Source organism: Babylonia areolata, chromosome 30, assembly GCF_041734735.1.
Source record: "Babylonia areolata isolate BAREFJ2019XMU chromosome 30, ASM4173473v1, whole genome shotgun sequence".
Classification (NCBI taxonomy): Eukaryota; Metazoa; Mollusca; class Gastropoda; order Neogastropoda; family Buccinidae; genus Babylonia; species Babylonia areolata.
In genome coordinates this window covers 121,205-136,204 of record NC_134905.1, presented here as the reverse complement: position 1 = coordinate 136,204, position 15,000 = coordinate 121,205, and the positions used below count along the sequence as shown (strand labels likewise).

The 15,000-nt window shown below is 43.4% G+C and overlaps 1 protein-coding gene across 2 annotated transcripts in view; it reads right to left on the bottom strand.

Moving 5' to 3' along the window:
- The window catches only part of LOC143275561 (sodium-dependent multivitamin transporter-like), a 48,997-nt gene that overhangs the window by 13,325 nt on the left and 20,672 nt on the right, over positions 1-15,000 (bottom strand). For both annotated transcript variants that reach the window (XM_076579759.1, XM_076579758.1), the window contains exons 6-12: positions 14,106-14,173; positions 13,256-13,336; positions 12,598-12,671; positions 11,769-11,906; positions 10,938-11,073; positions 6,061-6,149; positions 526-638 (exon numbers count right to left, since the gene is read on the bottom strand). In XM_076579759.1, coding sequence (XP_076435874.1) covers positions 526-638; positions 6,061-6,149; positions 10,938-11,073; positions 11,769-11,906; positions 12,598-12,671; positions 13,256-13,336; positions 14,106-14,173 — 699 coding nt within the window. The remainder of the gene's footprint in view (positions 1-525; positions 639-6,060; positions 6,150-10,937; positions 11,074-11,768; positions 11,907-12,597; positions 12,672-13,255; positions 13,337-14,105; positions 14,174-15,000) is intronic.

Below are 15,000 nucleotides of genomic sequence, written 5' to 3'. Positions count from 1 at the left end.
AACCCACCAACAACCCACCCACCCACCCACCCACCAACCAACACATCAACCAACCCACCAACCAAACAACAACCAACCCACCAACCCACCCACCAACCAACACATCAACCAACCCACCAACCAAACAACAACCAACCCACCAACCCACCACCAACCAACCCACCCACCAACCCACCACCAACCAACCAACCAACCCACCCACCAACCCACCAACAACCCACCAACCCACCCACCAACCAACAACCCACCAACAACCCACCAACCCACCCCCATAACCCACCAACAACCCACCAACCCAACCAACCAACCCACCAACAACCCACCAACCCAACCAACCAACCCACCAACCAACCCACCAACCCACCAACCAACCCACCAACAACCCACCAACCCACCAACAACCCACCAACCAACCCACCAACCCAACCAACAAACCCACCAACCCAACCAACCAACCCACCAACCCACCAACAACCCACCAACAACCCACCAACCCACCAACACACCACCGCCCTCCCCACTGACCGCTGATCTTGGCAATGGCCGTGGCCTTTCTCTCCGACATGGGTCCCGCCACAGGCTTCACAAAGTCCGTCCACAGCAAGGCAGAGATGCTGCTCAGCCCGGAGGACAGCGTGCTGACCACACCGCACCACACCACACCGCACCACACCACACCACACCACACCACAACACACCACACCGCACCGCACCGCACCGCACCACACCGCACCACACCACAACACACCACATCACATCACAACACACCACAACACAACACACCACACCACACCACACAACATCACAACACACCACACCACACCACACAAGACCACACCACACGCACCACACAAGACCACACCACACCACACCACACCGCACCACAACACACCACACCACACCGCACCACACCACACCACACCGCACCACACCGCACCACACCACACCACATCACACCACACCACAACACAACACACCACACCACACCACACAAGACCACACCGCACCACAACACACCACAACACACCACACCACAACACACCACACCACACAACATCACAACACACCACACCACACCACAGAACACACCACACACACAACACACAGCACCACACCACACGCGACACCACACCACACCACACAACACCCACGACCACAGCACCACCACACCACGCACCACACCACACCACACCACACCGCACCACACCACCACACCACACCACACCGCACGACACCACACCGCACCACACACGCACCACACCGCACCGCACCACACCACACCACACACGCACCACACCACACCACACCACACCACACCACACCACACCGCACGACACCACACCGCACCACACCACACCGCACCACACCACACCTCACACGCACCACACCACACCACACCAAACCACACCGCACCACATCACACCTCACACGCACCACACCACACCACACCACACCGCACCGCACCACATCACACCTCACACCTCACACGCACCACACCACACCAAACCACACCGCACCACACCACACCACACCACACCGCACCACACCACATCAATATCAACACCACATCAATTTAACATCAACACCACATCGAATGAACTTCACACCGTATAGATTCGACATCAATACCACATCAATTGAACGTCACACCACATCAACCTAACACCGATTCAACATAGCATTTACCTTTACATAACACCACATCAGTTCAACATCAACACCACATCAATTAAACATCAAATCAACGCCACATTGCATCAGTTCAACATCAACACCACATCAATTAAACATCAAATCAACGCCACATTGCATCAGTTCAACATCAACACCACATCAATTAAACATCAAATCAACGCCACATTGCATCAGTTCAACATCAACACCACATCAATTAAACATCAAATCAACGCCACATTGCATCAGTTCAACATCAACACCACATCAATTAAACATCAAATCAACGCCACATTGCATCAGTTCAACATCGCAAAGCATCACCCTGCATCAGTTCAACGCTACAAATAAATGAATAGATGAATGAATAAAAAATGAATGAATGAATGAATGACTAAACAAATAAATAGATAAATATATAAATGGAGACATCAGTTCAACGCTACAAATAAATGAATAGATGAATGAATAAAAAATGAATGAATGAATGACTAAACAAATAAATAGATAAATATATAAATGGAGGCATCACTTCAACGCTACAAATAAATGAATAGATGAATGAATAAAAAATGAATGAATGAATGAATGAATGAATGAATAACTAAACAAATAAATAGATAAATATATAAATGGAGGCATCAGTTCAACGCTACAAATAAATGAATAGATGAATGAATAAAAAATGAATGAATGAATGAATGACTAAACAAATAAATAGATAAATATATAAATGGAGGCATCAGTTCAACGCTACAAATAAATGAATAGATGAATGAATAAAAAATGAATGAATGAATGAATGAATGAATGACTAAACAAATAAATAGATAAATATATAAATGGAGGCATCAGTTCAACGCTACAAATAAATGAATAGATGAATGAATAAAAAATGAATGAATGAATGAATGAATGAATGAATGAATGAATGACTAAACAAATAAATAGATAAATATATAAATGGAGGCATCAGTTCAACGCTACAAATAAATGAATAGATGAATGAATAAAAAAATGAATGAATGAATGAATGAATGACTAAACAAATAAATAGATAAATATATAAATGGAGGCATCAGTTCAACGCTACAAATAAATGAATAGATGAATGAATAAAAAATGAATGAATGAATGAATGACTAAACAAATAAATAGATAAATATATAAATGGAGGCATCAGTTCAACGCTACAAATAAATGAATAGATGAATGAATAAAAAATGAATGAATGAATGAATGACTAAACAAATAAATAGATAAATATATAAATGGAGGCATCACTTCAACGCTACAAATAAATGAATAGATGAATGAATAAAAAATGAATGAATGACTAAACAAATAAACAGATAAATATATAAATGGAGGCATCAGTTCAACGCTACAAATAAATGAATAGATGAATGAATAAAAAATGAATGAATGAATGAATGACTAAACAAATAAATAGATAAATATATGAATGGAGGCTTCAGTTCAACGCTACAAATAAATGAATAGATGAATTAATATAAAACGAATGAATGAATGAATGAATGAATGACTAAACAAATAAATAGATAAATATATAAATGGAGGCATCAGTTCAACGCTACAAATAAATGAATAGATGAATGAATAAAAAATGAATGAATGAATGAATGAATGAATGAATAACTAAACAAATAAATAGATAAATATATAAATGGAGGCATCAGTTCAACGCTACAAATAAATGAATAGATGAATGAATAAAAAAAATGAATGAATGAATGAATGAATGAATGACTAATCAAATAAATAGATAAATATATAAATGGAGGCATCAGTTCAACGCTACAAATAAATGAATAGATGAATGAATAAAAAATGAATGAATGAATGAATGACTAAACAAATAAATAGATAAATATATAAATGGAGGCAACACTTCAACGCTACAAATAAATGAATAGATGAATGAATAAAAAATGAATGAATGACTAAACAAATAAACAGATAAATATATAAATGGAGGCATCAGTTCAACGCTACAAATAAATGAATAGATGAATGAATAAAAAATGAATGAATGAATGAATGACTAAACAAATAAATAGATAAATATATGAATGGAGGCTTCAGTTCAACGCTACAAATAAATGAATAGATGAATTAATATAAAACGAATGAATGAATGAATGAATGAATGACTAAACAAATAAATAGATAAATATATAAATGGAGGCATCAGTTCAACGCTACAAATAAATGAATAGATGAATGAATAAAAAAATGAATGAATGAATGAATGAATGAATGAATGAATGACTAAACAAATAAATAGATAAATATATAAATGGAGGCATCAGTTCAACGCTACAAATAAATGAATAGATGAATGAATAAAAAATTAATGAATGAATGAATGAATGAATGACTAAACAAATAAATAGATAAATATATAAATGGAGGCATCAGTTCAACGCTACAAATAAATGAATAGATGAATGAATAAAAATGAATGAATGAATGAATGACTAAACAAATAAATAGATAAATATATAAATGGAGGCATCAGTTCAACGCTACAAATAAATGAATAGATGAATGAATAAAAAATGAATGAATGAATGAATGAATGACTAAACAAATAAATAGATAAATATATAAATGGAGGCATCAGTTCAACGCTACAAATAAATGAATAGATGTATGAATAAAAAATGAATGAATGAATGAATGAATGAATGACTAAACAAATAAATAGATAAATATATAAATGGATGGATGGATGGATAATACACTAGCTAAGTGACTGACTTACGGACGGACGGACGGACTGACGGACTGACTGACTGACTGAATAAATAAATGGGTGGATAGATAAGCAAACAGCTAAGTGACTGACGGATGAACTGACTTGTTGACTGACGGATGAACTGACTTGTTGACTGACGGATGAACTGACTTGTTGACTGACGGATGAACTGACTTGTTGACTGACAGACTAACTGACTTGTTGACTGACGGATGAACTGACTTGTTGACTGACAGACTAACTGACTTGTTGACTGACGGATGAACTGACTTGTTGACTGACGGATGAACTGACTTGTTGACTGACAGACTAACTGACTTGTTGACTGACGAACTAACTGACTTGTTGACTGACGGATGAACTGACTTGTTGACTGACGGATGAACTGACTTGTTGACTGACAGACTAACTGACTAACTAACCAACTAAATAAATAAATGGATGGATAGATAAGCAATTAGCTCATTGGCTGACTGACTAAATCTCTCTCTCTCTCTCTCTCTCTCTCTATATATATATATATATATATATACACACATATAGATAGATAGATAACCAACTAACTAACTGACTGACTGACCGATATGTGTGACGGGACATTAAACTAACTGACTGACCGATATGTGTGACGGGACATTAAACTAACTGACTGACTGACCGATATGTGTGACGGGACATTAAACTAACGGACTGACTGACCGATATGTGTGACGGGACATTAAACTAACTGACTGACTGACCGATATGTGTGACGGGACATTAAACTGACGGACTGACTGACCGATATGTGTGACGGGACATTAAACTAACTGACTGACCGATATGTGTGACGGGACATTAAACTAACGGACTGACTGACCGATATGTGTGACGGGACATTAAACTGACGGACTGACTGACCGATATGTGTGACGGGACATTAAACTAACTGACTGACCGATATGTGTGACGGGACATTAAACTAACGGACTGACTGACCGATATGTGTGACGGGACATTAAACTGACGGACTGACTGACCGATATGTGTGACGGGACATTAAACTAACGGACTGACTGACCGATATGTGTGACGGGACATTAAACTGACGGACTGACTGACCGATATGTGTGACGGGACATTAAACTACCTGACTGACTGACCGATATGTGTGACGGGACATTAAACTAACGGACTGACTGACCGATATGTGTGACGGGACATAACTAACTGACTGACTGACCGATATGTGTGACGGGACATTAAACAAAATCTCTCCTCACTACTAACTAATTAAATATTCTAAATAACTACATAACTAACTAATCAGAAAAAAAGAACCAAACAAACAAACAGACAAGCAAATAAATAAATGACTAAATAAATGAATGACTAAATGCAGAAACAAACTGATAAATAAATAAATAAATAAATAAATAAATGACTAAATAAATGAATGACTAAATGCAGAAACAAACTGATAAATAAATAAATAAATAAATAAATAAATGACTAAATAAATGAATGACTAAATGCAGAAACAAACTGATAAATAAATAAATAAATGACTAAATAAATGAATGACTAAATGCAGAAACAAACCGTGAGCCAAAGAGCCCACTGACCTGAGGGAAGCACTGAACAGAGATGCCAGAAACAATCCTGGCATTCCAGGTAAACTTTGGAAAATGTCCATCACCGTGAATGGAATCACCTGCAGAGTCCACTCATAAAATGAATGAAAGTAAATGGACAATATTACACAATATGTATATAACCACAAACATTCTTTTCTTAAATAAGATACAAGTTAAAGAACACTATAGATGCTCATACTGCCCATACCAAATCAGTTTCATTGAACACTTTTTCTGTGAGTGCCCTTTGGTCGGAAACCTATGGAAGTTTACTGAACAGAAAATTAGAAACAAACATTACGTTAAAATTGTCAGTTACAGACATTCTGTTTAGAGTGAAGGAACCTCAGTATCCGAAAGGAAACGTCAGATTTATTAAATACACGATTCTGACTGAAAAAAATGTGTGTCAGTATTATAAAAATTAAAAAAAACACAAAAAAAACAAAACAAACCCAAGTCATATTTTTCCATAGTATCGATTTTTGAGAGGGAACTTAAGAACATTTGACTATTGAACCCACAAGAGCACACATACACAGACACACACAGACACACACACACACACACACACACACACACACACACACACACACTACACATTTGTAGATGGGAAAAAAAAGAAGATCCACAGTATAAGAAAAAGGGAGAAGGAAAGGAGAACAGAAAAAAACGATCCAGATATTCACACAAAAGACGGTATTCACACAAAAGACGGTATTCACACAAAAGACGATCAAGATATTCACACAAAAGACGATCAAGATATTCACACAAAAGACGGTATTCACACAAAAGACGATCAAGATATTCACACAAAAGACGATCCAGATATTCACACAAAAGACGATCCAGATATTCACACAAAAGACGAATGAAGATACACAATTGTTGCCTTCCTTTTGACACGATCTCAAAATGAAGTGTCAGTTGCTGACGCAAATCGTTACACAAAACTTTGTGACTCCGAGAGAAACGTGTTATCAAAAAGAAAACGTGTGTGTGTGTGTGTGTGTGCAACCATTTACGAAGCAGACATAAGAGGCAATGCATTGCATTTTAAAGAATTTTTGCAGGGCACATGGTTCTTTCTTTAACTTTTTCCCTTTGTCATTTTCACCTCACTATGCTACCCAACTTTTAGCTTATATCACAGAATGACATATGTTGACAGTTGGGCCAACGGCAATGTGAGAGCTGTATGATCAATGGTTTCTCCATTGCAATGGGAAGTCATTTACAGCTTAGTCCTCTGTGAAGGACAACGACTCTACAGCTTAGTCTTCTGTGAAGGACAACGACTCTACAGCTTAGTCTTCTGTGAAGGACAACGACTCTACAGCTTAGTCCTCTGTGAAGGACAACGACTCTCAAACAAGGAGCCGAAACTGCACTGGCTCTCAGCGCTGCAGCCTTGGGGGCTAGCTGGCCTTTGGGAACCATCCCCAACGCCGACTGCCCTAAAACCCTCTTGGCCAAGAGAGTGGGGATATAACTTGGGCAAGACACTCTCCACTATAATCAGATTCCAGCCCAGATTGTCGGGACAGCAGTTGCCTCCTCTGCTGTTCTGGTGGTCATAGTCGGACACGACTGACTATCATTAGGGCTCCGCTATCTGACAGCCAGTTGCTGTCAGCCTGACACAGCAACACAGTTCATGTCAGACACAGCCAGATGCTGTCAGCTTGACACAGCAACACAGTTCATGTCAGACACAGCCAGTTGCTGTCAGCCTGACACAGCAACACAGTTCATGTCAGACACAGCCAGATGCTGTCAGCTTGACACGGCAACACAGTTCATGTCAGACACAGCCAGTTGCTGTCAGCCTGACACAGCAACACAGTTCATGTCAGACACAGCCAGATGCTGTCAGCCTGACACAGCAACACAGTTCATGTCAGACACAGCCAGATGCTGTCAGCCTGACACAGCAACACAGTTCATGTCAGACACAGCCAGTTGCTGTCAGTCTGACACAGCAACACAGTTCATGTCAGACACAGCCAGATGCTGTCAGCTTGACACAGCAACACAGTTCATGTCAGACACAGCCAGTTGCCGTCAGCCTGACACAGCAACACAGTTCATGTCAGACACAGCCAGATGCTGTCAGCTTGACACAGCAACACAGTTCATGTCAGACACAGCCAGTTGCTGTCAGCCTGACACAGCAACACAGTTCATGCCAGACACAGCCAGTTGCCGTCAGCCTGACACAGCAACACAGTTCATGCCAGACACAGCCAGATGCTGTCAGCTTGACACAGCAACACAGTTCATGTCAGACACAGCCAGTTGGCGTCAGCCTGACACAGCAACACAGTTCATGTCAGACACAGCCAGTTGCTGTCAGCCTGACACAGCAACACAGTTCATGCCAGACACAGCCAGTTGCCGTCAGCCTGACACAGCAACACAGTTCATGCCAGACACAGCCAGATGCTGTCAGCTTGACACAGCAACACAGTTCATGTCAGACACAGCCAGTTGCCGTCAGCTTGACACAGCAACACAGTTCATGCCAGACACAGCCAGATGCTGTCAGCCTGACACAGCAACACAGTTCATGCCAGACACAGCCAGATGCTGTCAGCTTGACACAGCAACACAGTTCATGTCAGACACAGCCAGTTGCCGTCAGCTTGACACAGCAACACAGTTCATGCCAGACACAGCCAGATGCTGTCAGCTTGACACAGCAACACAGTTCATGTCAGACACAGCCAGTTGCCATCAGCTTGACACAGCAACACAGTTCATGTCAGACAGCCAGTTGCCGTCAGCCTGACACAGCAACACAGTTCATGTCAGCCAGTTGCTGTCAGCCTGACACAGCAACACAGTTCATGTCAGACAGCCAGTTGCTGTCAGCCTGACACAGCAACACAGTTCATGCCAGACACAGCCAGTTGCCGTCAGCCTGACACAGCAACACAGTTCATGTCAGACACAGCCAGTTGCCGTCAGCCTGACACAGCAACACAGTTCATGTCAGACACAGCCAGTTGCCGTCAGCCTGACACAGCAACACAGTTCATGTCAGACACAGCCAGTTGCTGTCAGCCTGACACAGCAACACAGTTCATGTCAGACACAGCCAGTTGCCGTCAGCCTGACACAGCAACACAGTTCATGTCAGACACAGACAGATGCTGTCAGCTTGACACAGCAACACAGTTCATGTCAGACACAGACAGATGCCGTCAGCTGGAAACAATACGACGCTCTCCAAACAGAAGAAACGAATGATAATTGTGGTGGATTGTAAACATAAACCATCGAAACGGAATTCTCGCCAATAAACAATAAAAATGTGTCCCCCACCCCCTCACGTCTCTGTGTCTGAGTCTCTATCTATCTGTCTGTCTCTCTCTCTACAACACTGTTTATAAGAGAAAAGTGCAGTATGATATAGTGAAATAAAACAAAGATTCTACTGTGTTACCCCTGTCACCACCCCAACCAACCTTTCTTCTACGCCATTGCCAAAGGCCCATGTACATTAAACTGAGATCTGAGTTAATGAATCTATCTGTGAGTGCGCAGATGGCTGAATAGTCCAATCTGCGCACGAAATGTTCGCTGACAGTTGGGGCAGACAAAGACAGGCATTGTCAGGGAGCTTGTTTGCCCGTGACGTTCTGGCCTGCCTCTTCTGAACAGCTGCAGCAGTCCTGTTGGCCTCGCACAACTTGGCACCTTTGTGCACAGCAGCGCGCCATTTGTCACGGTCCGCTGCAGATTCCTCCCAGGAGTCAGGGTTGATATCAAACGCTTTCAGAGAGACTTTCAGAGTATCTCTGAAGCGCTTCTTCTGACCTCCGTGTGATCTCTTCTCTTGTTGCAGCTCGCCATTGAAGAGCCTTTTGGGCAGCCGATGGTCTGGCATGCGCGCCACGTGTCCAGCCCAGCGAAGCTGGGACTGCATCAGGATGGTGAAGATGCTGGGAAGGGTGGCTTTTGCAAGCACCTCCGTGTCTGGGGTCCTGTCTTGCCACTTGATGTTCAGTAGCTTCCTTAGGCATGTTGTGTGGCAGTGGTTCAGCTTCTTGGCATGTCGTTGGTACACTGTCCAAGTTTCGCAGGCGTACAGTAGTGTGGGGAGAACTACTGCTCTGTAGACCTTTAGTTTGGTCTCAACTTCCAATATTCAGTCTCAGAAGACCAAGTCAGCTTTAAACACCTTTCCCAGCGGAGATACAACAGATTGGAATCATAACGTGACGACAAACTGGAATTACGCAACACTTATGATGTCACAATTAACATACGTCACATCCCCCTTTCTTCAGATAACCTGAAATGAAACCATATCACTATCACTATAATTATGATCAATATCCTAACCATATTTCGTACGCTGTCCATAATCGTATCCGTGTTATATCTGTTTCCATTTACCCAGAATACTTATGTGGAGTGATGGCCTAGAGGTAACGCGTCCGCGTAGGAAGTGAGATAATCTGAGCGCGCTGGTTCGAATCACGGCTCAGCCGCCGATATTTTCTCCCCCTCCACTAGACCTTGAGTGGTGGTCTGGACGCTAGTCATTCGGATGAGACAATAAACCGAGGTCCCGTGTGCAGATTGCACTTAGCGCACGTAAAAGAACCCACGGCAACAAAAGGGTTGTTCCTGGCAAAATTCTGTAGAAAAATCCACTTCGATAGGAAAAGCAAATAAAACTGCATGCAGGAAAAAATACAAAAAAAGGGTGAAGAAAAATTGGGTGGCACTGTAGTGTAGCGACGTGCTCTCCCTGGGGAGAGCAGCCCGAATTTCACACAGAGAAATCTGTTGTGATAAAATGAAATACAGCTACAAATACAAATATCGATGCAGAATGTCACAGCGGTCACCTGGTTGGGGTCAGTGATTTCCTTGGAGGCCAAGGGGTCACACCCTCTGGACTGATGGTAGGCGAAGGCCACGATGCCCTCATAGCAAGCCATGGACAGCGAGGCAAAGAAGCAAGGAGCCATCATCACCATCATCCTCAAAACACACACATTGCACGTGCACCCGTATCGATCTTGAGGGTTTGGGTCTGAGTCTGATTGTGAGTGAGTCTCTGTCTCTCTCTTTGTCTCTGTCTCCCTCTCTACCTCTCTCTGTCTCTGTCTATCTCTCTCTCCCCACCTCTCTCTACCCCTTTCTCTCTCTCCCTCTCTGCCTCCCTCTCTTTCTGTCTCTCTCCCCCTCTCTCTGTCTCTGTCTCCCTCCCTCTCTCTCTCCCTCTCTCTTTTTCCCTCTCTGTCTCCCTCCCTCTCTCTCTGTTCTCCCAAACTGGTCTACACTTCAGCTCACCATCTGGCTCCCCCTCTCCCTCCCTCTCCCTCCCTCTCCAATGTCTACCATACCCCTTCAAAGGGGGCCTTTTTTGATTAAAATCATCCGCATCTCCCCCCCTCCCCCTCTCTGTTCTCCCAGACTGGTCCACAGTTCCCAATCTCCCCCTCTCTCTCTCCCCCCCTCTCTCTCTCCATCTCTCTCTCCCCTCTCTCTCTTCCCCCCCCTCTCTCTCTCTCTCTCACCTCTCTCTCTCATCTCTCTCCCCCCCCTCTCTCTCCCCCTCCCTCTCTCCCCTCTCTCTCCCCCCTTTCACCTCTCTTCTCTCTCTCTATCTATCTCTCCTCTCTCTCCCCCCTCTCCCGCCCCCCCCCCCTCTCTCTCTCTCTGTCTCCTCTCACCATTTGGCTTCCTTCTGGGTACGCGTGGAGCTGATTCTCTGTATGGTGGACTGGTTGTAGGCTAACCCCATTCCGCGGAATATCGTGCCGAACAGCAAGTTCCATACGGTGTGCCGCGTCCGGGGATCGAAGTCAAAACTGGTCAACAAGTCAAGTGAGTGAGTGTGTGTGTGTGTGTGTGTGTGTGTGTGTGTGTGTGTGTGTGTGTGTGTGTGAAAACAACAATAACACAGAAAGACAGAAAAACGGAAAATTAATTAATGATAACAAGAAAACAAAGAAAAAAGAATCACTGACAAAACGCCTGAAGGCCACACCAAAAAGAATAGCAACGATGATGACGACAACGATGATGACGATACCAACAATGACCTTAACGACGATGACGACAACGGCGATGACGACAACGATGATGACGACAACGATGATGACGATACCAACAATGACCTTAACGACGATGACGACAACGGCGATGACGACAACAATGATGACGACAACAATGATGACAACAATGATGACCACAACGATGATGACGACAACGATGATGACGATACCAACAATGACCTTAACGACGATGACGACAACGGCGATGACGACAACAATGATGACGACAACAATGATGACCACAACGGTGATGACGACAACAATGATGACGATACCAACAATGACCACAACGACGATGACGACAACAATGATGACCACAACGGTGATGGCGACAACAATGATGACAACAATGACCACAACGACGATTACAACAACAATGATGACGACAACACAATGAATGACAACAATGACGAAGACAATGACAACAGCCGAATGTATCACTTACTTTAAGAAGTCCAGACGTCCGCCTTTTCTCGCTACCTCCCACACTTTTGCTGGACCCCCAACATCTATTGTGCCCTAGGAGAATGGTAGAAAACGAGGATGAGAAGGAAAAGGATGCTGATAGTCATCATCGTCATCGTCATCATCATCATAATACTGATTATGTTGATCATGATGAAAAGACAAAAAGATGCTGACAAGGAAAAGGCTGCTGATATTAAGTTAATTTCCAAGTGGAGTTTGATTTGATCGATTGATTTATCGTCATCGCCACCATCGTCATCATCATCATCTTCAGCAGCAGCAGCAGCACCATCATCAGCATCGTCAGCACAAATGACTATTTTCACGTTCCGCATTGAAACAAACAAAAAGTAACAGTTAGACACAGGAGCAGATAATGAGAAGAAGAAGAAGAAGATGATGCTGATGATGATTATGATGAAGAAGAAGAAGATAATGATGATGATGATGATGATGATGATGATGAAGAAGAAGAAGAAGAAGAAGAAGAAGAAGAAGAAGAAGAAGAAGAAGAAGAAGAAGAAGATGATGATGATGATGAAGAGGATGAAGAGGATGAAGAGGATGATGATAATGAAGAAGGAGGAGGAGGAGGAGGAACACACCAGTACATAAACAAAGCAGCACGCACTGACCTTGATGAGAATTGCCAGCATCCCGGAGTACATGATAGTGGCCTGAAAGACGTCTGTCCATATCACTGCTTTCAGTCCTCCCTGTGACATGTAGACTTCATGTTATCACTGTTTGTCCTAACCTGAAGTCTGTCCATATCACTGCTTTCAGTTCACACTGTGAGCATGTAGACTTCATGTTATCACTGTTTGTCCTAACCTGAAGTCTGTCCATATCACTGCTTTCAGTCCTCCTTGTGACATGTAGACTTCATGTCATCACTGTTTGTCCTAACCTGAAGTCTGTCCATATCACTGCTTTCAATTCACACTGTGAGCATGTAGACTTCATGTTATCACTGTTTGTCCTAACCTGAAGTCTGTCCATATCACTGCTTTCAGTCCTCCCTGTGACATGTAGACTTCATGTTATCACTGTTTGTCCTAACCTGAAGTCTGTCCATATCACTGCTTTCAGTTCACACTGTGAGCATGTAGACTTCATGTTATCACTGTTTGTCCTTACCTGAAGTCTGTCCATATCACTGCTTTCAGTTCCACACTCCCCCACCCCCCTTTCTCTGGGAGCATTAGAATTCTTTTTGTCCTAAACTGAACAGTGAAAAGAGAAAGAGACACAGAGAGAGAGAGATAGACAGAGAAAGAGAGACAGAGAGACAGAGAGTGAGAAGGAGAAGGACAGAGAGAGAAAAAGAGAGACAGAGAGAGGGAGACAGAGACAGACAGACACACGCACAGGGAGGGAGAGAAAGAGACAGAGACAGACAGACAGAGACAGACAGAGACAGAGACAGAGAGAGACAGAAGAAATCGAAAACAGTGAGGTAGGGGAAGCAGAAGGATGACTTACAATCGTCGTGTAGATGACAGCCACAACAGCCACAACAAAGATGGAGCCCCACTGAGAGAACCCTGTCACTGTAACACAGCCACAAAAAAGATGGAACCCCACTGAGAGAACCCTGTCACTGTAACACAGCCACAACAAAGATGGAGCCCCACTGAGAGAACCCTGTCACTGTAACACAGCCACAACAAAGATGGAGCCCCACTGAGAGAACCCTGTCACTGTAACACAGCCACAACAAAGATGGAGCCCCAATCAGAGAACCCTGTCACTGTAACACAGCCACAACAAAGATGGAACCTCACTGAGAGAACCCTGTCACTGTAACACAGCCACAACAAAGATGGAGCCCCACTGAGAGAACCCTGTCACTGTAACACAGCCATGACAAAGATGGAGCCCCACTGAGAGAGCCCTGTCACTGTAACACAGCCATGACAAAGATGGAGCCCCACTGAGAGAACCCTGTCACTGTAACACAGCCATAACAAAGATGGAGCCCCACTGAGAGAACCCTGTCACTGTAACACAGCCATGACAAAGATGGAGCCCCACTGAGAGAGCCCTGTCACTGTAACACAGCCATGACAAAGATGGAGCCCCACTGAGAGAACCCTGTCACTGTAACACAGCCATAACAAAGATGGAGCCCCACTGAGAGAACCCTGTCACTGTAACACAGCCACAACAAAGATGGAGCCCCAATCAGAGAACCCTGTCACTGTAACACAGCCACAACAAAGATGGAACCTCACTGAGAGAACCCTGTCACTGTAACACAGCCACAACAAAGATGGAGCCCCACTGAGAGAACCCTGTCACTGTAACACAGCCACAAAAAAGATGGAGCCCCACTCAGAGAACCCTGTCACTGTAACACAGCCACAACAAAGATGGA